General features: G+C 42.0%; 1 protein-coding gene across 1 annotated transcript in view; it reads left to right on the top strand.

The window, feature by feature from the left end:
• traf3ip1 (TNF receptor-associated factor 3 interacting protein 1) overlaps positions 1 to 22015 on the top strand; it is a 33433-nt gene extending 11418 nt beyond the window's left edge. Inside the window, exons 7-15 of the mRNA XM_060876826.1 lie at positions 7030 to 7105; positions 7575 to 7595; positions 7740 to 7821; positions 8216 to 8314; positions 10478 to 10613; positions 10709 to 10745; positions 10872 to 10948; positions 20231 to 20454; positions 20676 to 22015. Coding sequence (XP_060732809.1) covers positions 7030 to 7105; positions 7575 to 7595; positions 7740 to 7821; positions 8216 to 8314; positions 10478 to 10613; positions 10709 to 10745; positions 10872 to 10948; positions 20231 to 20454; positions 20676 to 20838 — 915 coding nt within the window. The 3' untranslated portion in view covers positions 20839 to 22015. The remainder of the gene's footprint in view (positions 1 to 7029; positions 7106 to 7574; positions 7596 to 7739; positions 7822 to 8215; positions 8315 to 10477; positions 10614 to 10708; positions 10746 to 10871; positions 10949 to 20230; positions 20455 to 20675) is intronic.
• The last annotated feature ends 559 nt before the right edge of the window (positions 22016 to 22574 follow it).

Raw genomic sequence — 22574 nt, forward strand, 5'->3', positions numbered from 1 at the left:
GACTGTAGTGCGCTCTACTGTTTATCAGCGTCAGGGTGACTGTAGTGCGCTCTACTGTTTATCAGCCTCAGGGTGACTGTAGTGCGCTCTACTGTTTATCAGCGTCAGGGTGACTGTAGTGCGCTCTACCATTTATCAGTGTCAGGGTGACTGCAGTGCGCTCTACTGTTTATCAGTGTCAGGGTGACTGTAGTGCACTCTACTGTTTATCAGCGTCAGGGTGACTGTAGTGTGCTCTACTGTTTATCAGTGTCAGGGTGACTGTAGTGCGCTCTACTGTTTATCAGCGTCAGGGTGACTGTAGTGCGCTTTACTGTTTATCAGCGTCAGGGTGACTGTAGTGCGCTCTACCGTTTATCAGCGTCAGGGTGACTGTAGTGCGCTCTACTGTTTATCAGTGTCAGGGTGACTGTAGTGCGCTCTACTGTTTATCAGCGTCAGGGTGACTGTAGTGCGCTCTACTGTTTATCAGTGTCAGGGTGACTGTAGTGCACTCTACTGTTTATCGGCGTCAGGGTGACTGCAGTGCGCTCTACTGTTTATCAGCGTCAGGGTGACTGTAGTGCGCTCTACTGTTTATCAGTGTCAGGGTGACTGTAGTGCGCTCTACTGTTTATCAGCCTCAGGGTGACTGTAGTGCGCTCTACTGTTTATCAGCGTCAGGGTGACTGTAGTGCGCTCTACTGTTTATCAGCGTCAGGGTGACTGTAGTGCGCTCTACTGTTTATCAGCGTCAGGGTGACTGTAGTGCGCTCTACTGTTTATCAGCGTCAGGGTGACTGTAGTGCGCTCTACCGTTTATCAGCGTCAGGGTGACTGTAGTGTGCTCTACTGTTTATCAGCGTCAGGGTGACTGTAGTGCGCTCTACTGTTTATCAGCCTCAGGGTGACTGTAGTGCGCTCTACTGTTTATCAGCGTCAGGGTGACTGCAGTGCGCTCTACTGTTTATCAGCGTCAGGGTGACTGTAGTGCGCTCTACTGTTTATCAGCGTTAGGGTGACTGTAGTGCGCTCTACCGTTTATCAGCGTCAGGGAGACTGTAGTGTGCTCTACTGTTTATCAGCGTCAGGGTGACTGTAGTGCGCTCTACTGTTTATCAGCGTCAGGGTGACTGTAGTGCGCTCTACTGTTTATCAGCGTCAGGGTGACTGTAGTGCGCTCTACTGTTTATCAGCGTCAGGGTGACTGTAGTGCGCTCTACTGTTTATCAGCGTCAGGGTGACTGTAGTGCGCTCTACTGTTTATCAGCGTCAGGGTGACTGTAGTGCGCTCTACTGTTTATCAGCGTTAGGGTGACTGTAGTGTGCTCTACCGTTTATCAGCGTCAGGGTGACTGTAGTGCGCTCTACTGTTTATCAGCGTCAGGGTGACTGTAGTGCGCTCTACTGTTTATCAGCGTCAGGGTGACTGTAGTGCGCTCTACTGTTTATCAGCGTCAGGGTGACTGTAGTGCGCTCTACTGTTTATCAGCGTCAGGGTGACTGTAGTGCGCTCTACTGTTTATCAGCGTCAGGGTGACTGTAGTGCGCTCTACCGTTTATCAGTGTCAGGGTGACTGTAGTGTGCTCTACTGTTTATCAGCGTCAGGGTGACTGTAGTGCGCTCTACTGTTTATCAGCCTCAGGGTGACTGTAGTGCGCTCTACTGTTTATCAGCGTCAGGGTGACTGTAGTGCGCTCTACTGTTTATCAGCGTCAGGGTGACTGTAGTGCGCTCTACCGTTTATCAGCGTCAGGGTGACTGTAGTGTGCTCTACTGTTTATCAGCGTCAGGGTGACTGTAGTGCGCTCTACTGTTTATCAGCGTCAGGGTGACTGTAGTGCGCTCTACTGTTTATCAGCGTCAGGGTGACTGTAGTGCGCTCTACTGTTTATCAGCGTCAGGGTGACTGTAGTGCGCTCTACTGTTTATCAGCGTCAGGGTGACTGTAGTGCGCTCTACTGTTTATCAGCGTCAGGGTGACTGTAGTGCGCTCTACTGTTTATCAGCGTCAGGGTGACTGTAGTGCGCTCTACTGTTTATCAGCGTCAGGGTGACTGTAGTGCGCTCTACCGTTTATCAGCGTCAGGGTGACTGTAGTGCGCTCTACTGTTTATCAGCGTCAGGGTGACTGTAGTGCGCTCTACTGTTTATCAGCGTCAGGGTGACTGTAGTGCGCTCTACTGTTTATCAGCGTCAGGGTGACTGCAGTGCGCTCTACTGTTTATCAGCGTCAGGGTGACTGTAGTGCGCTCTACTGTTTATCAGTGTCAGGGTGACTGTAGTGCGCTCTACCGTTTATCAGCGTCAGGGTGACTGTAGTGCGCTCTACTGTTTATCAGCGTTAGGGTGACTGTAGTGCGCTCTACCGTTTATCAGCGTCAGGGAGACTGTAGTGTGCTCTACTGTTTATCAGCCTCAGGGTGACTGTAGTGCACTCTACTGTTTATCAGCGTCAGGGTGACTGTAGTGTGCTCTACTGTTTATCAGCGTCAGGGTGACTGTAGTGTGCTCTACCGTTTATCAGCGTCAGGGTGACTGCAGTGCGCTCTACTGTTTATCAGCGTCAGGGTGACTGTAGTGTGCTCTACCGTTTATCAGCGTCAGGGTGACTGCAGTGCGCTCTACTGTTTATCAGCGTCAGGGTGACTGTAGTGCGCTCTACTGTTTATCAGCGTCAGGGTGACTGTAGTGCGCTCTACTGTTTATCAGCGTCAGGGTGACTGTAGTGCGCTCTACTGTTTATCAGCGTCAGGGTGACTGTAGTGTGCTCTACCGTTTATCAGCGTCAGGGTGACTGTAGTGAGCTCTACTGTTTATCAGCGTCAGGGTGACTGTAGTGTGCTCTACTGTTTATCAGCGTCAGGGTGACTGCAGTGCGCTCTACTGTTTATCAGCGTCAGGGTGACTGTAGTGTGCTCTACCGTTTATCAGCGTCAGGGTGACTGCAGTGCGCTCTACCGTTTATCAGCGTCAGGGTGACTGTAGTGCGCTCTACTGTTTATCAGCGTCAGGGTGACTGTAGTGCGCTCTACTGTTTATCAGCGTCAGGGTGACTGTAGTGCGCTCTACTGTTTATCAGCGTCAGGGTGACTGTAGTGCGCTCTACTGTTTATCAGCGTCAGGGTGACTGTAGTGCGCTCTACCGTTTATCAGCGTCAGGGTGACTGTAGTGTGCTCTACTGTTTATCAGCGTCAGGGTGACTGTAGTGTGCTCTACTGTTTATCAGCGTCAGGGTGACTGTAGTGCGCTCTACTGTTTATCAGCGTTAGGGTGACTGTAGTGCGCTCTACCGTTTATCAGCGTCAGGGTGACTGTAGTGCGCTCTACTGTTTATCAGCGTTAGGGTGACTGTAGTGTGCTCTACCGTTTATCAGCCTCAGGGTGACTGTAGTGCGCTCTACTGTTTATCAGTGTCAGGGTGACTGTAGTGCGCTCTACTGTTTATCAGCGTCAGGGTGACTGTAGTGCGCTCTACCGTTTATCAGCGTCAGGGTGACTGTAGTGCGCTCTACTGTTTATCAGCGTTAGGGTGACTGTAGTGTGCTCTACCGTTTATCAGCCTCAGGGTGACTGTAGTGAGCTCTACTGTTTATCAGCGTCAGGGTGACTGTAGTGAGCTCTACTGTTTATCAGCATCAGGGTGACTGTAGTGCGCTCTACTGTTTATCAGCCTCAGGGTGACTGTAGTGCGCTCTACTGTTTATCATTGTCAGGGTGACTGCAGTGCGCTCTACCGTTTATCAGCGTCAGGGTGACTGTAGTGCGCTCTACTGTTTATCAGCGTTAGGGTGACTGTAGTGCGCTCTACCGTTTATCAGCGTCAGGGAGACTGTAGTGCGCTCTACCGTTTATCAGCCTCAGGGTGACTGTAGTGTGCTCTACTGTTTATCAGTGTCAGGGTGACTGTAGTGTGCTCCACTGTTTATCAGCGTTAGGGTGACTGTAGTGTGCTCTACCGTTTATCAGCGTTAGGGTGACTGTAGTGCGCTCTACTGTTTATCAGCGTTAGGGTGACTGTAGTGTGCTCTACTGTTTATCAGTGTCAGGGTGACTGTAGTGCGCTCTACTGTTTATCAGTGTCAGGGTGACTGTAGTGCGCTCTACTGTTTATCAGCGTCAGGGTGACTGTAGTGTGCTCTACCATTTATCAGCGTTAGGGTGACTGTAGTGTGCTCTACCGTTTATCAGTGTCAGGGTGACTGTAGTGCGCTCTAGTACGCTGTACTAGCTCTACTGAGTCACTCCATTAATGCATAACCTTAAACATTTCTCAGCTAAAAAATGCTCACGTCAATGGGGACACACCCTCGTGTAGTCACAATATCTGTGAATGTAGCTTAACCCGTACATCTGCACCTCCCAAACCCACTCTCAGTACAGAGCACACACCTTCACGCCCACACAGCAATAATCACTTAGTCATACACGTGGATTAGCATCTAAATACAATAAAGGGTGTATACACTCATACACATACATGCATCAGTGGTTTTAAAGCTTCATTGTTTAACCTATTTACATATTATGCAAACATACAACACAATGTTACCGAAATGAAATTTTTTCGATGAGCTCGGGGAAGAGCTTTTTTTTGTTGTTAGAGAGCTCTACGTCTCTGTTCATTTCACCTTCACCAAATCCCATCCTCTTGTGCTATAATCATCCTTACTCCACTAATTGGTGAAACATGATTTGAAACAATCCAGTTGTACAGCTGTCCGTCAAGATCAAGCAATTATTTAGCATACATTAGGATTTGAACAAATATGGGTTTGGGTTTGTTAATAAGATGTATTTTATTCTTCCTTGAGGTAATATTTTAATAAAATATTAAATGTTTGCTATGTAAATAGTTCATATTGGTTGCATTTACCTCCAGGGTTTTGCCATTAACACAATGTTCTATATTTAAGTACTTAGTTCTTAGAGGGAGGATATAAGATGAACCACTTATCCAGATCTATCATCCCATCAGCAGAGGTTTCTTTAAATAGGAGTAGTGACCTGAGCTGTGCTGTGCAGTGCAATCGATGGTGGTCTGGTCATGTTAAGTCTAATCCTAGTTTTAATGAGTACTTAATGTATTTTATTGCTAGAAGTAGCGTGTGGGAATTGTGTTAAAAGCATATTTTGTGCTCAATCTCTTGTTTTCACATAGTTTTCAACAGTTTTCTGAAACTACGCTTCTTGGAGATTTTTTTTTTTTTAGAACCAAATTTTTGCAAAGTTGGACATCAGTTTGTTTTTCTCCAATTCTTTAACAAATTTTTTTTCTGGTTAAATTAATTCTATTTTTTTTACATTTTTTATTGCTTTAGTGTTTCTTTCCTTTTGCTCAGTAGTTTGGAAGCTGCATATTTATTTACAAAAATTGTTTGTAGATAAGATTTTAATCTTTGGGATAGATTTAGTCATTTTTTTGTAGTAGTAGTTCTGCATCAGTTTCCATGGCAACTTCACTTTAGTAACTATGGTGTAGATAGCTGTCACACATGATGATAATTGTACAGGTTTAATGGGTTCAAGCTGAAAACAAAGGAGAAAAAACTTTCTCGCTTAAGCAAGTAAACAGAATTTCTAGTGCAATTGTCCCAAATTCTTGGAAAATAAAACCCTGTGTAAAAACGGCCCTAGAGCCATTAATGATCTTACTCACTTGTCATTTTCATTTTGCACTGTCTGATATCACGCACACAAGGATAGCTTTGCTTTTGAGTCTGGTTCCTCTCAAGGTTTCTTCCTCATATCGTCTCAGGGAGATTTTCCTTGCCACCGTCACCTCTGGCTTACTTTTAATGGATAAATAGGGATTTAAAATTAAAACATTATCACTTATAATCTATTATATATATTACATTTTTCGATTCCTGTAAAGCTGCTTTGCGACAGTGTCCATTGTTAAAAGCGTGTGGTGGAAGTTTTGAGGTTTGAGAGAATTTAAGCATAAAATATCACACCGGTAGGCACGGGCAAGAGTAAAAAAGGTTTCACGGTTTATTGTGTTCAGCTTTGCAGAAGGACCCAACACTCCACGTGTAAAAAACAGAGAGGAAGGGTCCCCATCATTGATAACATCAGGATTTTATAGACAGGGAAAAAAAATGAAACAGGACATGTAAAAGCAAACCATCATCAACCATTGGCTTAGAAGCATCGCCTGCACATCTTCTGACCAAGATCCCATGGGAACAACTAAGGTCTCATGGGAAAGTTCTGATGGAAGCAGTTTTAGGAAGAAACAACTGCAATCTCTAGTCACAATAACTACCAGCCATGGGAAATACAGAAGCATAGAAGGACAGATTCTTATGAACATCTCTAAAGTGAAAATTTCCACTACAAGCGCTATACAAGTAAACCTGAAATGAATTGAACACCACTGAATATTATCTATTAATAAAGCTCTACGTCATAACATTCTCCTCTCTTGCTTCCAAATACCACATTACGGTATTTTCAATATAGCATCACATCCACATGCTATTTAAATAAACCCCAACAGCATTATTTTTGCACAGGTAATTATAGACCGTACATTGCCTCAGTCCAGCTTGGCATTCTCCAAGCCTGTATTGTTGGTCCTCTTTTGTTTAAAGTCTTTCTCTCTGGGTGTCACTCTGCATCCTCTTCTACTTCACTAGTATTTTAAAATAACTGAAATTAAATTAAAAGAACTGAATTATACTACCTAACCTAATCCGCTCTCCCTCCTCTCTCCTAATCTGATCTGAACAGAGTACAAATGGTCCACATTAACATCTTTACAGGTCAGAGAGATCATGCTTGAATGACCCTACAGTCATACTAGCAAGTTTTTCCTTGATAATTACAACCTTTCAGAACAAATTGTGGAGCTTTCAGCAGTCTGAAACCAACCCATATTCCACTGAGGAGTTCCTGGTTGCATTAATTCTAAGGTCATAAACAGCTCTGAGAACGGCTTGTCGTTTCATATTTTGCAAAATTTGATGTAAATCATAGAACACGAAAGCCGGGCTCTTGGTTAAGAGATTCTGTGACTGATTCTTCGTGTCTTTGTGTTTAGACTGAAAGTCCTGCCAGAATACCCAGGCCCTCTTCTGCAAAGGGACAGAGACGCCGGCCTAAATCTGGAGCGCAAGGTAACACTCTAACCTAACACCAGTTAACATCACAGATAACCATCAGAGCTGTGAAAATCAGATTTAGATTTTATTCCAGTCAAAATAAACCACAGTTTACATACCACAGTGTTGTTAAATTCTCCAACCTGATTAACCAGAAGGTGATTAATGAAAGAAAGAAAGAAAGAAAGAAAGAAAGAAAGAAAGAAAGGAAGAAAGAAATTTGGAGTGGCGATGTGTAACCGCGAATCCGATCTTTACCAAAAGAGATTTCATTTTAACTTCATGCTTCAAAAGCATAAATACTGTACATTTTAAATATTTAAGCAGTAATATTTACACTAAAATCTCTAGTAATCACTTACATTTAATGAACATGTTGAACGCATCAAAAGACACTCGTTGGGTTAGTAATTGTGTATTTGTGGTTTAGTTCTGTTGCAGTTCTAATTCTTATCTTTTTTTTTCGTTTCTTACTGTCTTTCAGACGATTCAGATAGTGATGGAGGCGAGTATCTTCTGACGGCTTTATGCACCTGCATGCTTTGCTGATCTCCAAGAGATCTCCAGCTGTATAGGGAATTCAGTTTGAGGCCTTTTTTTTATTATTATTATTTTTTTAATTATTTAACAGTTTCCTTTGTTTCAACAGGCGACAACACTACAGTGGATAAACCACTTCATCTTGAAAATGGAGATGCTTCAGATGCTTTGGCACAAAATGCGTCCCACAGGTCAGCTAGTTGCATCCTGTAGTTAATAACAGTTATTTAAAGGAGTGCTTGGTTTGTTTGTTTTTTGGTCTTCCTCATGACACTTTTGGATGTGAGTTTAGCACTCAGGTACAGTTCCTTCTCAGAGATAATAAAAGAGCCCAAGCTAGTTAATGAGCTGTTTTGTGTCTAGTATTGCATTTAGCATTACTAAGTTACTGGTAGTCTTATTAGGTTGCCTGCTGTTGTGAATCATTGATGCAAATCTTGTCATTTCTCTACACAGTTGAGCAGATTGCAGTGTAAACACTACACCTTCTTTGTTTTCAGTTTACTTTGGAAAACCAATAGAATGTGCCGTATTGTCGATTTAGCCGTATGCAGAGGTGGAATAATAGCTGTGTGCTTTTTGCAGCAGCAGCAACAGGAGAATAGCACGGCCCAGTAGTTCGAGACCGGCACCGCCCCGAGTGAGGAGGCATGAGAGCTACACTGACGCAAGCCCAGCAGAGAGGTGAGTATTTAGATGAACAGATGTGCTAATGATTGAAAGTCTCTAAAGCAAACTCTGAAAATCTTTGCATTTGGGTGGAATAAACATGACACTGTGCTATGTGAAAACAATCAGCTAATCCTGATGGTGTGGCATGGTATGGTGTAGAAGGTGGGATTGAATCAAGATGTGATTCAGCTTTCATTCAATGGGTTAGTTCAAAAATATTGCATTAACTGTTAATGAATTATAGCTTTTTTTTTATTTTTATGTTTAGCTTTTTACTGATTTTTTTTTTTTATGTTTATGTTCTCCATTTTGGGGGCACGGTGGCTTAGTGGTTAGCACGTTCGCCTCACACCTCCAGGGTCGGGGTTCGATTCCCGCCTCCACCTTGTGTGTGTGGAGTTTGCATGTTCTCCCCGTGCCTCGGGGGTTTCCTCCGGGTACTCCGGTTTCCTCCCCCGGTCCAAAGACATGCATGGTAGGTTGATTGGCATCTCTGGAAAATTGTCCCTAGTGTGTGATTGCGTGAGTGAATGAGAGTGTGTGTGTGCCCTGTGATGGGTTGGCACTCCATCCAGGGTGTATCCTGCCTTGATGCCCGATGACGCCTGAGATAGGCACAGGCTCCCCGTGACCCGAGGTAGTTCGGATAAGCGGTAGAAGATGAATGAATGAATGTTCTCCATTTTCACATACTCAAAAGTAATCGGACAGTTGAGCGATAACAGTTTCGTGAATTTCAGAGTTCAAAAGTCTGGAGATGATTCCAAGTGTTTATCGAGATAGAAGAAATTTTAAAAGTGGTCATATAATACTCTTGTACATCCTTGAAAAGATGTAAGGCATAGTGCACTCAGCAACACCAAAAGGCCTGAAAGAGCATAGAAGACAAAAGAAGACAAACTAAAGGGGATGATCGCAGACTTCTTTCCTTGGTAAACAAAACCTATATATAACCTAGCTGAGTCAGGAAAACACTCACAGAGGTTGGCGTACAACTATCAAAGTTCACAGTCTACTAAATAAGGTGTCTTCATGAAAACAGAGAATTTACATCCAGATGCACACTACTAGTTACCCTGAAGAGCAGAAAGACCAGATTAGACTTGTCCTGTCCAGTTCTGGAACAAGATTTCTTTGGACAGATGAACCCAAGATGAATTTGTAGCAGAATGATGAGAAGAGAACATTATGGAGAAGGAGAGGAAGGGCTTAGCACCACATCATCAAGTCACAGGATGAATTCTGAAGTGTATAGAGCTGTACTTTCTGCTCAGATTCAGGAAATTGCTGCACTAATGATAGAATAGCACTTCACAGTACAGATGGGAAGTGGTACATCAGAGGTTAAGGTGTTGGACTATTCATTGGAAGGTTGTGAGTTTGAATCCCAGGGCCACCAAGGTGCCACTCCTGGGCAAGCTCCTTAACGCTCAATTGATCAGCTGTATGAATGAGATAAATGATAAATATAAAAGTCGCTCTGGATAAGGGCATCTGCCAAGTGCTCTAATGTAATGGATAATGACTCATAACCATATACCATATAAACTTCTTAAGACAAATTAATGCAATGTTATAAATAGCTTAACTGAGCTCGCTTTCACTTACTGATGACTTCACCAAACTAAAGGCAAAAAGAGCCACAAACCAGCAGTAACTGATGGCAGTGGCAATAAAGGCCTGGGGGAGCAGCTCACTGCAGGAAAATCAGCATTTGTTAATATCCATGGGCTTCATACTTCAGGAGGTTGAGGACAAAGGCTTTGCAAGGCTTTTAATTAAAAATATTTCTAATATTTATAATTGTAAGGCTTTGCAAGGCTTTTAATTAAAAATATTTCTAATATTTATAATTGTTAATTCGTTCAATTACTTTTGCGGCAGTGAAAATTTGGGGACTGTGTAAAAGTGGGTTGTTTAAAAAGAAATGAATGCAAGCCAAAAATGTTCACTTTAATCAAGTCATTATTATTGCATTTTAGATCCATTGTGGTGGTCTACATATTACAAAAAAATACAAATAAAAGTGTCACTGTCCCAATACTAATAATAATTAATAATAATCCCAACTGGTGGCTATTAAACTTGCTCAGTTATATTTTAGTTCCTATATCAGTAGCAGTAAAATGAGTTTTTTCCCCCTCTGCATGTGTAATTATTTTTCTGCCTCCGCAGACTGGGCAGTGCTAAGCCTCCCTCTGCAGTGATTGTTGAAAGCAAAAAGCTCTCGGAGGATGAGGACGATGAAGACGGACAGTTTGTTGTGGAGGAGGCAGGTCCTCTTCCCTCTGACATGAATGAGATTGCGATGGTGAGTGTTTTGAGATGCGGATTTAAGGTTTATGGGGAAATAAAGAAATGCTAAATAAATAAATCGATGTTTATATTGATTATTCTGTTCTACAGGGGCCATCAATTGAGTTACAAGGTGATGAGAAACACGGTGAGTGGTAAGACCTGTGTGGAAGCCATGGGCTGTTTGTTCATTTCCTGTATAACTATGTCATCTGTTGTTCATCCTTCTGTTATGTTACTGATTTCTCTTTCACTGATTTCTCTCTCATCAAAGGTGGGCTTGTGAAGAAAATCCTGGAAACTAAGAAGGATTATGAATCATCACCCTCAGCTCCAAAGTCAAAAGACCAGGTAGGACATTTGTTAATACTGACCCCTTGTCTCCACTAGAGGGCAGTGTTGTGTCAGACTCCCAGTACAGCAAAGCCTCATTTTTCACAATGGCATTCCACTAATGTGAGTTCAAAAAGCAACCCAGTGAAGCTCTGTTTATTTCAGTAAATACACCACCTTAGGGATGGGCTTTTAAGCTAAAAACCGTATCCAGCAAGTCACTAATTTACCAAAGAAAGCAAATTTGTAAATGGACTGGAATTAGGGCCATTTGTGGTTTCAGACCCACTGGTGTTTTTTTACCGTAACAGTTGCGACTAGCGTAAAACCTCACGGCTCCACAGATCACATTCTTCACATATTTCACCCTTTTGTGTGTTCCAGTGTGACATCAGAGCCGGGTTATTTATTTAAACACACTGAATATAAATGTCCGAATCATGACTTCGGAATCTGGTAATCACAGTTAAATGAGTTTCGTGTCAGATTGGGTTTATTGATATGTAATTATTTAATATACAGCATTAATACAAGGCCTCTGTGTTGTCCAGGTCCTTGTAATGGGGAAAAATACATGAGAATTAATACTAATATAGGATACATTAGTTGTGTAATAGCATATGATGGAGAAGTACTCTGAATTCATCAAGTTTATTAGATAAATACATTGGAGCTGAGGTGTTTGTTCGTCATGTACATATTTCAGGAGACGTTCAGTTATTTTATTACGGAGTCTCTGCTGTCGCGGTCAGAAGTAAAGCTCCAAGCTGTAGTTCTCCGATGCAGAAAAGTCTTCAGGACTTTGTAATGTATGAATAGCAACATGACACACTGCTTTTTTTTGTCTTATTAATTTCTGGAGAAAGATAATTAAGTGATTTAAATGGATCTACTCTCCGTCCTCTTTATTAGAAGCTCCTGGATATCTGGACATTCATGCTGTTGTATAATCAGCTGCTCATGTGGTGGTGGTGCAATGCATAAAATCATGCAGGTTGAGAACTTTAGTTAACGTTCACATCAAAGTAAAAAAAGTTATTTTTTTTTTTGTCATTTTAATCGTGGCATGGATGCAGCTACCAGATGGGATGGTTTGAGTGTTTATCTGAAACTGTAGTGTGTGGAAATCCCAGGAGTCTCTAGAGTTTATGACACTTCTGTGGTTGAATTAACTGAAGCTCTTGACCTGTATCTGCATTATTAATGCATTGGGCTGCCATATTATTTGCTGATTAGAGAACTGCATGAATGTCCTAATAAAATGGACAGACGGACAAAGTATGATGTTATTTAAAAAAAATTTAAAAAGTCATCGTTGGCAGATTGCTGTGGAATTAGTGGAATAACACACTTTGGGACGTAATGTTACTGGAAAACAATCGACTTAGCAGGCTTTCACATCACACCAATCTGGTTTTGATTATTTTCCCATTAGAACATCCTGTTATGATTTCTTCTTTATTTTCTAAATAGCAATTTTGACAACGTTGTGTTCTCGGTTTATTGCGGACCAGAGATAGATAATAGAAAAAATATCTCATTGTTGAAGATAAGTAAAATGTCCTCCTGCTCCAACAAGCAAACACAATACATTTGTTTGATATTTTCTTTTTCTCCATTAGCATGTAGTAACAATAAACTGGACGTTCCATTTTATATAGTGAATATATATTTTTCAGGAGCATGATGGTGGTGTATGATTTCCATTCAGACACGGTGCACGGTGGAGCCCTCTCCAGTCCTCAAGCTCCGCTGCACTAGCTTTCTCTGAGCCAGCTCCCACAGTCAATATTTAGACACCCATTCAGTTGGGAGGTGCTTTTTTATCTGTGCCGTGTTCACAGTGTTGGGTGGTCCACCTTGCTGGAGTGTGAACCGGCCTCACATCTGTCTGAGTCTGACTGTTGGTCTGATGGATGCCTTGTTTAGTAGTGCAGCTCATGCTGAAAGCCCCAGCCTTAGCTTGACCTTTGCCATGTGTGCCGCTGACACGCATGCTGTGTGTCTGCGTGGTTCATAAACCAGGCCAGGATTGTGTGTGTTTCAGCGTCCAGTGCTTTCTGCCTGGCTGCTCTGCTCTTCTGCCATGTAAACACACATTCCTGCTGGCACTCTGAGACGCCTCGCTGTATACCGCCATCCAGTGCCACGTGCCTCTTTTTCTTCTCTTTAAGTTCTTAGTTTTAAATAAAGTCTGGATTTCCTTTCATTCCTAAATAATCAAATTAGTTTTCCCGGGCTGGGTTCTGGAGTGGAATCCAAGCAGCACACAAAGCGCTCTCCTAATTCACTTAATGCTGCTTCATCAGTTCTCTGACTGCGCTGCCATTAACGTCGGCCATGGGCTCGCTGTTTGCTTTCAGGACGCAACACTCTCCTAAACAGGTCTCCAGGTTAACTAGCACACCGCACCTCCCTTACCGAGCCAGCCGCATGAAAAACAAGCTAGAATGACTTCCTTCCTGACTTGAAAGGGGGTGAGGGTTCAGCCTAATAAAGCCACAGCTCCCCTGTAATCTTGGTGGAACGTAGAGGGTTAAAAATGTAAATACCGAGCTTCCTTATCCTCCAGACAAGTATAGACTTACATACAACACTTACAATTCCTTCTTCAGACATGGCCTCTCGGTTTCAGCAAATTCAAGGATGTCTCATACAAATTCTTTTCTGTGATCAAATATCCACATAAATCAATCTTTATTAAACAAGTGTTGGTTTCTGGCATTTGTCACAGTAGCTTATATTATTTCTAAAGCTCGCTCTGTTCTCTGTAAAGCGTGTGTCCAGACAGAGAAGAACGACAGACTCTTTTTGATTATTATTTGTGACTGACGATACGCCGAAGTTTGCTCATTCCTTTCTACATATTTCATCCACTTATAAAATACTTCTTTTATTGCTTCATTAATTGTTTGTATATTTTAGCGTTTAATGTATATTTTACGTCTGTAGGCTAGAATATAATTTTACTGTAGTCGGATAACAGTCTATGCATAACGAATAGCTGGTTAATATAAGTTAAGCTCCACTGTCTCTCATCACATGCAGTTCGCCTAAATAATGTGCTGTGTATTTTACAGCTAACCTCATCAGTGACCCCCCTGAGCGCATGTATATTATTATAAAATACTTCACGCAGGGCATCCTTTTATTTAGATAGAATCGGGCCCTCGCGGCAGCTGCGTTTTTCTAAGCGTTTTTTTCTTTCCCCTTTTGCTTCTTTTTTTTTTTTTTTTTTGCCAACAAATTAGCCCTGATGAAGTTTGGCGATGTATAAATAAACCCAATGGCACATAAATGGATGGCTGTTGAGTGAGAACCACACAGGAGAAAACGCCAGTGTATTCTCTGCAGGACATGGCAGGAAAATAAATAATTTTTTCAGGCCTTTATCTCCATAAACACCTGCCTTTTTTTTACGGTCCTCAGAAAGAAATCGGTAACTTGAAATATTCAATAAGTGAGGAATAAAACGCTGCGTGTGCTGCTGTAGGAGAAAAATCAGCAACCGTGTGACGTCATCCTAAAATTCTATAATTTTCTAATAAAGACATTTTGCTTTATTTGCGTTATTCGACTGCGTCAAATGATGACTCTTTTATTTATTAAAGAATATCAGCATGTGTTTTTTAACAGCATTTGTAAAGATGTCATCGTGTGTTTTGTTTCTGTTCAAGTTTGTTCCTGTAATCACATGTTATGTCATGTTATAACACCTATAAACTTTAGTCTTTTTAGTTTCTTGACGTTTCTAGGGAAAAAATGCAGCTTGTCATGTTACCAAGTGACCATAAAGGGCAGTGTTTGCTGAATGGTCAAGGCTTTGGGTTTATGTTCAGAAGGTCAGGGGTTCAAGCCCCAGCACTGCCACAGTTAGGCCTCTTCTGACCCAGGAGCGCTGGATCATTGCTGACCCAATGGTTTTACCCCAACTTCCTAACAAGCTGGGATATGTAAAGAAAAGTAATAAAGGTGGCTTATTATTATTATTATTATTATTATTATTATTATTATTTACCTTCTAATGCAGAAAGTCCTGAAAACTCTCTCATGACAGAAAACTTTACAGCTTTACCTCTGACACCTACAAACCACTGATACTGGAGACTCATTCCTAAAATACTGAATAAACATCATATTACCAGTTAGACATCTGTTCACATGGAGCCTTGTGTAACTACTGAAAGCATTAGTACAAGCCGTACATCCTGCACTATTGTCAGAGCCGCTGTCTTAGAAAAATAATCAACACCTTTTGACCAATCAGAATTCAGCAGTGCTGTGGGATAACGCTCATTAGCTGGAAATCTTGTCCTCCTGTCTGCTTGTCCCTCAGTGGTGAGAATTGTCTTGCATGACAGGCTGGTACTCCAGGGATGTGTGAACAGTAGCTAGCTGTGTGTGAGATTCTCCTCGAGCTCCTTGAGGTCAGGGCAGTGATGTCAGTGGTGACCTCCGTGGGGACAAGTTGACCCTGCTGCATCCTGTGCTCAGGGTTCTGTCCTCTTCTCACCCCATTACCACGATGCTATTTTTATTATGTAGCTGGTCAGGATACGTGCTTCTCTTATAGAGGAAACTCCTGAGGAGAGCTCTGTTAATCTTTCTTCTTAGGAGCTCACCATGAAGCCTCACACCAACAAGAGAAATGTAAGCAACAGGAGCGTGACAGAGTTCTGGTGGCTCTGTGTGTGCAAGACGATACTTATGAGCTTGTTAATGGAGGAGTGTAGATATGTTTGACTTTGACTAAATGTATGAAAAATTGGCTAAAATATCATTTCATAGGTTTGTGAATACTAAGGATGTAAAAATTCTCCAAATCGAATCAGTTTTATTAAACACAAAAGTGTATGTTGAATGAATGCGCTAAGTCTGACATGATCTCCTTTCTATCTCTATTATACTGTAGACATTATACGTACGAGTGATCGAACAAATTTCTTTAAACGTTAAATTCTACCTCGAAGATCTACCACTTCCTGAGGTACTTAAACTAGCAATTAAGAGCAAACAAATTAAAACAAACAAACAAACAAACAAACAAATAAATAAATAATACATTCCTTATTACCTCTTGACAGAGTTTTTAAACGAATGGGATTATTAGTCTGTGTCCTAGGGAACCATTCATTCATTCATTTTCTACCGCTTATCCGAGCTACCTCGGGTCACGGGGAGCCTGTGCTTATCTCAGGCGTCATCGGGCATTAGGCAGGATACACCCTGGACGGAGTACCAACCCCTCACAGGGCACACACACACTCATTCACTCACACAATCACACACTACAGACAATTTTCCAGAGATGCCAATCAACCTACCATGCATGTCTTTGGACCGGGGAGGAAACCAGAGTACACGGAGGAAACCCCTGAGGCACGGGGAGAACATGCAAACTCCACACACACAAGGTGGAGGCGGGAATCGAACCCCGACCCTGGACTTCTGGAAGTCACTTTGGATTCGGAGGTCTGCCAAATTCCGTAAATGTACCTTTTTTCCTCTTTCCCTTGTCAGTGCGAGGTGTAGCTCTTCTGTTTAAACATATTGAATCACGGAGTATCTTTGTATTGTATCATATATAAAAGCGGCGGCTTTAAACTGCTGTTGTGGCGACGGGTTTTGCACTCAGGAAGAAAATGGTGATAAAGCTTTAATAAACTGAGGATTTATGTATGCTCAAAAACGCCTGGTTAAACAACCCCTCTTGGCTATACAAAGCTGTAGAAAGGACATTAATTATAATCACAGACTTCTGTGTCACCCAAATGAGGATGGGTTCCCTTCTGAGTCTGGTTCCTCTCAAGGTTTCTTCTACAAATCGTTTTACTTGCCACCTTTGCCTCAGGCTTGTTCTTTAGGGATAAATAGAAATTTAATTTTAAACTTAAATTTTACGCAAACATTTTGTATTTGTGTAAAGCTGCTTTGAGACGATGTCCATTGTTAAAAGCACTATACAAGTCACATTTATCCAATCTTCAGCTGCAGTTGGTGAGTGTATGCTACATTTAAAGCAGCTCCTTCAGTTCACTTAGACCTCATCAGCGATTTTCTGATCTTCAGCTGTCCCGTTTTCATTAAGCTTGTGCTTAGGGACAGTGCTGGCTCAAGTGGTTAAGGCTCTGGATTGTTGATTGGGGTTCAATCCCCAACACTGCCAAGCTGTGACCATTTGGTCCTCAAGCAAGGCCTTTAACCCTCTACACTCCAGGGACTCTGTATCATGGCTGACCCTGTGCTCTGACCCCAGTTAACAAAGTTGGGATATGCGAAGAAAGAACTTCTCTGTGCTTTTATGTATATATGACGATAATAAAGGATTCTTCTTCTAACTGTAGTTTCAGTCCTTGCCTGACAAGAGGGGCAGCTGATGTTGTCTTCTACCTCATGTCAAGTCTTATGTATTCTGAGATGCTCAGTTGTAAAGAGTTCTTATTTGAGTTACCACAGACTTCCTGTCAGCTTGACCTAGCCTACTCTTTCTTCTCCAACCTCTCTCATCAACCAGGTCCACAGAACTCTGCTTACCGGATGTTTTTAGTTTTTTGCACCATCCCGTGTAAACAAGAGATGTTTGTGAGTGAACCACTCGTGATGTCATCACAAAAAATACTCAAACCATTCCGTCTGATACCAACAACCATATGACAGTCAAAGTCGCAGATCACTTGTAAAATGTATTTATTTATGGTTGCAATTTTGATGGTTAATGTGAACATTAACTGAAGCTTTTGACTGGAGTCTGCATGATTTATGCACTTTACCGCTGCCACATGATTGGCTGATGTGAGATTGTACACGTGTTCCTACAGAATATGTCTGGATATACATGGTGTGGAGGTCCATGGGATTTCTGTGGCTTAAATTTGGAATCCACGAAGATGGCTTTGTACTATAATTGCCATGAACATTTGGTAACTTCATGTTAAAACATGTTAGAGTCTGGTTCCTCTCAGGGTTTCTTCCTTACATCGTCTCATGGAGTTTTTCCTTGCCTCCATTGACTCTGGCTTGCTCATTAGGGATGAAATAAAATTTAAAATTGTATATTCCTGTAAAGCTGCTTTGTGAGAATGCCTGTTGTTAACAGTGCTTTACAAATAAAGTTGAATTGTACATTACAGAATGGAAGGCTCACTAATGTCAGTAAGGCCCATGCAGTATAGAAGTGGTGGTTTCCAATCTGTTGACCCTCACTTGTCCAGTCAGGCATCACTACATGAAAGTTTGATGATGTCATGCATTTGAATTCAGTGCTTTCCTTTATCCATTCTCATTTATTATCCATTAAAGTGGAGCCATTTTTCTTCTCTCTCAAATCTTTTTGAAGACCTCTGTTCTCATCTCCTGGTTTTGTTCCTCATCTGGACTCTGAAGACGGAAATTTGCATAGTAGAGTAACAAGAGTCTGCTTGCAGCCCGGGTTCTTCGGCCTGCTGTGAGGTTAGGTGGGAAGTCCGAGGGCATCCGTCCCCCACTGTGACGCCTGCAGCAGTCTCACTGCACTGCTACTGTCTGTTTGCTTCCGTCACTGTCTGAGCTAATGGGAAAACCTGCGCTCATCTCATCCGCCTCACTCAAAACAAATATTTTTCTTGGGTCTGAGCTAAGAAGGGGGAGATAGAGAACACGCAGGGGTTGTAGACCCTGACAGGGCGTCTATAAACGATTGATTTATGTCCAATGAGACAGAAAGTGTTGCTTTTTTTTTTTTTTTTTTTTTTTTTCCCCTAACTGTGATTTCGTGCAAGAGGGTTGAGGTGCAAGAGTACGACAAACAGACCAAATCATGCTTGGACTCCGTGCTCCACCGACAGTGGGCTGAACGCACTGGCTAGTGTTTGTCTAGCGAGGCTGTTTAGGGGTGAGCACAGCCACCCACCTTGCTGATGGCTGGCAGACATTTCACTCTTGACATGTAGACTCAATGGAGAAATTAAGAGGAAGATAAGAAAAATCTGAATCCATTCTCATTAGACATTTTATGAACGTCTTAAAGGAAAATAATATTCTAATCATATTCTAATCATTTTTGACCAAAATTCACACACACCTCTGTTTGTGTGATGCGTGATTACAGAACAATTATGACTGAGAATGTTGCCCAGCATTGTCATGTTGTAGGATGTGGATTTGACACTTGTTTCCTACTGACAACCATGTGCTAGTTAAGCTGTGTTGTCATTCGTGTAGCCTGCGCTTAAATAGCGGCATCAAGAGAAACAGTGTTGTCAGTGTGACCAGAATGACAGAAATTAGCTTTTGAGCTAAAAGTTAAAAGAGGTACAAGTGAAGTAGTTGTTACTGAATACTGTTGTAAAATAACTTCACTGCCATACTCTGTTACTAAAATAAACTAGGTCTAAGTCATGTCTTACAGACCTTTGTGGAGTGGTGTGTGTGTGTGTGTGTGTGTGTGTGTGTGTGTTGGGGGGCAGTGAGAATGAGGCTTGTTTGGCTGAGTGCCACACACAGCCTGCACCTCCAGCTGAATAAACATGTATGGTGTGTGTGTGTGTGGAGTGGTGACCGGGCTGAGCAGGACCCCTAAACCACACAGCGTACAGAGAAGGTCCTCACTAACCGCTCATATTATAGATCCCCATGGCCGTTTATGTTTGATCTTTATATACATCACTAAGTTTGTATAATTCCTGCCTTGAAATCCCAAACAATTGTAGCCTTGAAATCCTAAACTGCTAAATGCAGCCTTCCAACTTCTTTTTGGAAGTTTCTGGTGGGTATCGAATTCTTCTAACCTCGTTTGTGTAATTGACTCGAAGTGCTTCCTCCTGTGAGCTCTGAGAACGTGCGATGTTCTTCCTGCAGCTTGTCTGTCACTACATGCAGACTTCTGGGGACCTTTTATAAGCTGTCGGACCTTGATTTCTGAATTCTGATTAGCTAAAATACTGATGTTCATTTGTAGGAGATTTATCATTTTAATTAACAGTCAAAACAAAATACTTTTAAATGGGATTATACAAATAATACAGTCAAATCCAAGCTCATTAGGTGCCCCAGACATTGCATGGCTTGGAGTCATGTAGGCATCAGAATATATGACATCATTTCAAGTAATATATGTCCCATCATTTTGTTTCATTTGTTTTCATTGTTTCATTGTGACTAAAGTTACAAAGCCCTGACACCTGAAACACCTCCTCAATCTCAGTATTACTCTGGTATAGTCACAGCTCCTGTTCTTACTGTTTAAACTAGATAAACATAAATACATTTCATCTATATTACCGGAGTGTGAGTTATTTCTCACTCTGCTGCTGCGTGTTTTAGGATCGGATGCCAGTGTTGGAGGCGGCTCGTAAGAAGGAGCGCGAGTTAGTGGCCAGAGAGATCGAGCGTCTTCGGACGTCCGTTCAGAGCGTGTGTCGTAGTGCTCTGCCGTTAGGTAAGATCATGGACTACATTCAGGAGGACATGGACTCCATGCAGAACGAGCTGCAGACCTGGAGACGTGAGAACAGAGAACACACAGAGGCCCTGCTGCAGGAACAGAGGTGATATCTCTGTCCCTCCACTGCTGTCTCTCTTTTTTTCTGCTGTCTCTTTCTTTGCTCTATCTCTCTCTCTCTCTCTCTCTCTGTCACACTCACTCACTCCCACACTCGCTCACACAGTCATATAAGAAGAATAAAACACTCATAATGTGCTGCTATATGAAGACAGTCATCTCACAGTGTGTAAAATGTAAACTCCTTGTGTTGTGTGTCTGTGTCAGGATCACTGACAGTACTGTGAAGCCCCTGAAGGCTGAACTGGCCGAACTGGAGCAGCTCATCATGGAACAGCAGGACAAGATCTGTGCCATCAAGTCTAACATCCTCCAGAACGAGGAAAAGATTCGAAAGATGGTGTCCAGCATCAACGTCTCACAAACGTGAACGAAAGAGCAACACAAAGCCTCGTACACCTGTACACACAGGAGCGCGGCATTCCCCGCTCCCTAACGGTGCGGCGGTGTGTTTTGATGTAAAAACCGGAGCGAAGTGGTACAAATCATAAAAAGGTGCCTTCTGTCGATACCTGAATCTGTTCTGAAAGAAACAAACAAACAACAAAATAGAAACACTCCTGCACTGTGTTAATCCCTGCACATAGATTTGCACACATGGTTTGATTGAGAAATAGATGTTTGGTCACAGTGATATCGATGTGGTGTATGAGTTTGTCTACAAAAAAGTTTCATTTCCGTTGACATGTTTTTATTTCTTTTTTTTGTAATTTGAATCTTCTCCAGATTCCTGTTTATTTATAGTAATAAGAGAAACGTTCCTGGCAATATCTAAGACTTTACTGCTTTTCAGGTGTACTGTAATCTCTCTACTCTCCAAAGCTTGTCTTAAGCAATAGCAGCCTGCTTTCTGGACAGATCCTACTAACCATTGTTTTTAGTCCAAACCACAGCATTCCCAGCTTCCTGTTTTTATTTTAATTTGTATATTTTTTCCCTTCTCCACCACTCTGTCCGGGGAAACCAGCACATAATGTTAGCAGTTGAAAGGTATGCATGCCAAAAGCGCTAGTCGAGCACTACTGCACTTTGAACAGGAAAACTGTGACTGAATGCGTCTGCGTGAGCAGAAACCTGTCGAGCTACAGCACAAAGACCTTTTCAAAATAATCTCTGCTTCTGTTTTAATGGGTTAAAATGCCTGTATTTTCATCTCTAACTTTATCCCGGTTGTAGGCTGATTAGAAACAGACATGTTGGGTTCATGGCATGAGATTTAAGAACAGCAAAAAATAAAACCAAAACAAACAGAAGCAGAAATCTTTCTGAATAATCTTCAACCTCCATCTTTAATCACTGCATAATATTAATTATATCGCATCAGTATTATTAGCCATAGCATAAATACAAATTGTAGCACTGTTGCTAATAGTTGTTTTTCATCTAAAGATTGATTATGAAGGATTTACTTTCAAACGATCAGTGCAAACTGTTTCTACCACATCCATATCGTCTCTGTATAATATGTATATTTTGTTTGTATCATAGTTCACAAATGACTATAACTTTTGTAGTGGAGTGAAATAAATGGCTACATTTAAGTAAAACACTCGCACATGTCCTCCTTTGTAGAAAGTGTGGAACATTTGTTTGGTTGATCCTGGAGAATTTTAATGATTATTTGGGACAGTGTTATTGTGGACATGATGAATGTGTGGAGATTGTGTTCTTGACGCCTTCATGTGACGTCTTGGTGGCGTCTGGCATGGCACAGTCACACGGTCCTTTGAAGGTTGATCCAATCTCACAGAACAAAACAGTTTAATCATCTAAATGACTGTATTAGCAGCCTGATACTTCTGTTTCTGGCAAACATTAAGACAGCAGCACAGGACACACACACCCTTTCTCATTCTCTCTCTCTTTCTCTCTCTCTCTCACTCTCACTCTCTCTCTCTGTACATATGTATATGTGTGTGTGTAACATGTTGAGACCCTTAGACTGGTATTGAGAATTGAGACCTGGCCATTTCAGATCAGATTTTCGGATTTGGAGACTCTTGAGATCCCAGGCACCTGGCTGAGAAGCTGCTAGGAGAAGTGAATGAACGTTAGGATTAGAAGTGAATGACCGGCCTGTGTGTACCTTTTGTCTTTCTCCTCTCC

The sequence above is a fragment of the Tachysurus vachellii genome, chromosome 8 (assembly GCF_030014155.1).
Source record: "Tachysurus vachellii isolate PV-2020 chromosome 8, HZAU_Pvac_v1, whole genome shotgun sequence".
NCBI classification, from domain to species: domain Eukaryota; kingdom Metazoa; phylum Chordata; class Actinopteri; order Siluriformes; family Bagridae; genus Tachysurus; species Tachysurus vachellii.